The sequence below is a fragment of the Fukomys damarensis genome, unplaced genomic scaffold, assembly GCF_012274545.1.
Source record: "Fukomys damarensis isolate Sample0158 unplaced genomic scaffold, DMR_v1.0_HiC HiC_scaffold_27, whole genome shotgun sequence".
NCBI classification, from domain to species: Eukaryota; Metazoa; Chordata; class Mammalia; order Rodentia; family Bathyergidae; genus Fukomys; species Fukomys damarensis.
Genome location: NW_022900939.1, coordinates 5843950 through 5845345, shown reverse-complemented (window position 1 = coordinate 5845345; position 1396 = coordinate 5843950). Strand labels below are relative to the sequence as shown.

The 1396-nt window shown below is 64.3% G+C and overlaps 1 protein-coding gene across 1 annotated transcript in view; it reads right to left on the bottom strand.

The window, feature by feature from the left end:
* Positions 1 to 1396, bottom strand: part of Lrp4 (LDL receptor related protein 4) — a 45832-nt gene that overhangs the window by 31117 nt on the left and 13319 nt on the right. The window contains exons 7-10 of the mRNA XM_033756809.1: positions 1247 to 1375; positions 1027 to 1146; positions 263 to 388; positions 9 to 134 (exon numbers count right to left, since the gene is read on the bottom strand). Of these exons, the coding sequence (XP_033612700.1) occupies positions 9 to 134; positions 263 to 388; positions 1027 to 1146; positions 1247 to 1375 (501 nt within the window). The remainder of the gene's footprint in view (positions 1 to 8; positions 135 to 262; positions 389 to 1026; positions 1147 to 1246; positions 1376 to 1396) is intronic.

The following is a 1396-nucleotide window of genomic DNA, read 5'->3' as shown; positions in this document are numbered from 1 at the left end:
ACACTCACGGCAGTGCTGCTGCGGGCTCTCGTCACTGCCGTCCCCACAGTCGTTGAGCCCGTTGCACAGCTTCCTCTGCCCGATGCAGCGGCCGTTGGAGCACAGGAACTGGTCGGAGGCGCAATGGGGGCTTCCTGGAGCACGAGCGGGGGTCACAGCTCAGCCCCCAGTGCCAGGCTGGGCAGGAAGCAGCGCACCCTCCCGCCGCCCGCTCTGTCCCGACGGCAGGTGAGGGGCCTTCGGGCGCTCCGGGGGACCCCACCTGTGTTCTCACAGTTCTCTTCGTCACTGTGGTCCGCACAGTCATCCTCCCCGTCACAGCGCCAGGACAGCCGGACGCAGCGGCCCGACCAGCAGCGGAACTGTTCCGCTGTGCACATGGACGTGGCTGGCAAAGCAAAAAGGGGTCCTGAAAGGCCGGCCCCTCTTGGCCCTGCTGCCCAGAGCTGCACTTTGTATCGGTACCAGGGCCACTCTCCTGGCCAGCGTCACAAGGCGATCTACAGCCATCTGCTGGAAAACTGCCACGATGAGTCTATGAAACGGCCATCTGTTACGTAACTGGCATTCCTTCAGACACAGCGCCTCTGTGCAGTGCGCAACCCTCCCAACTGTACGTGGTGGTTGTCTAGAATGTCCCCCTAACTCCTCCTGTGTTAAGAAGGTGACTGGATTGTGAGGGCTCCGTATTCTCAGTGCTATCTCTACCGATGAGTACAGGAGCTGAACTGCTGTGTGGAAGTGGGGTCAGGCTGGAGGTGGTCACTAGGTGCAGGGCCTGGAAGGATGCATTCTCTGCTTCCTGGGCTGCCACGGTGAGTGTCTTTTCCTCTGACCGAGCCCTTTCACCAGGCTGTTCCTGCCTTGGAGCACCGACGGAAACCACAAGCCAAAATAAACCTCTCTGTGGGTGTCAGGAACTGCGTCGGGGTGAGGAGAGTGAGGAGGCCGTGGCCAGGTCCGGCAGGCCTCGGCTTAGCGCAGTGGCCTCGCTGGCCCACGACCCCTCCCTGGGTCCCCACTCACAACAGTTGCGCTCATCAGACCCGTCGTCACAGTCGGCGTCGCCGTCGCAGCGCCAGCCCGCGTTGATGCACAGGCCGCTGTCACACATGAACTCCCCGGAGCGGCAGGGCTGGTGGGAGGCTGCGGACAGAACCCTTGCGTCTAGCCTTCTGCGGGCCAGGCCGAGGAGGACTCCGCTCGCGAGGGCCCGGCACCCCACCCGGCTCCTCCCCGCACGCACAGCAGTCAGACTCGTCGGACCAGTCCCCGCAGTCGTCGTCGCCGTCGCAGTGGTAGATGTCCAGGACGCAGCGGCCATAGGCGCACTGGAACTCCTCCAGGTTGCAGGGCGGCGCGGGTACGGCCGAGGCTGAGGGGCCGGGTGGGAGCG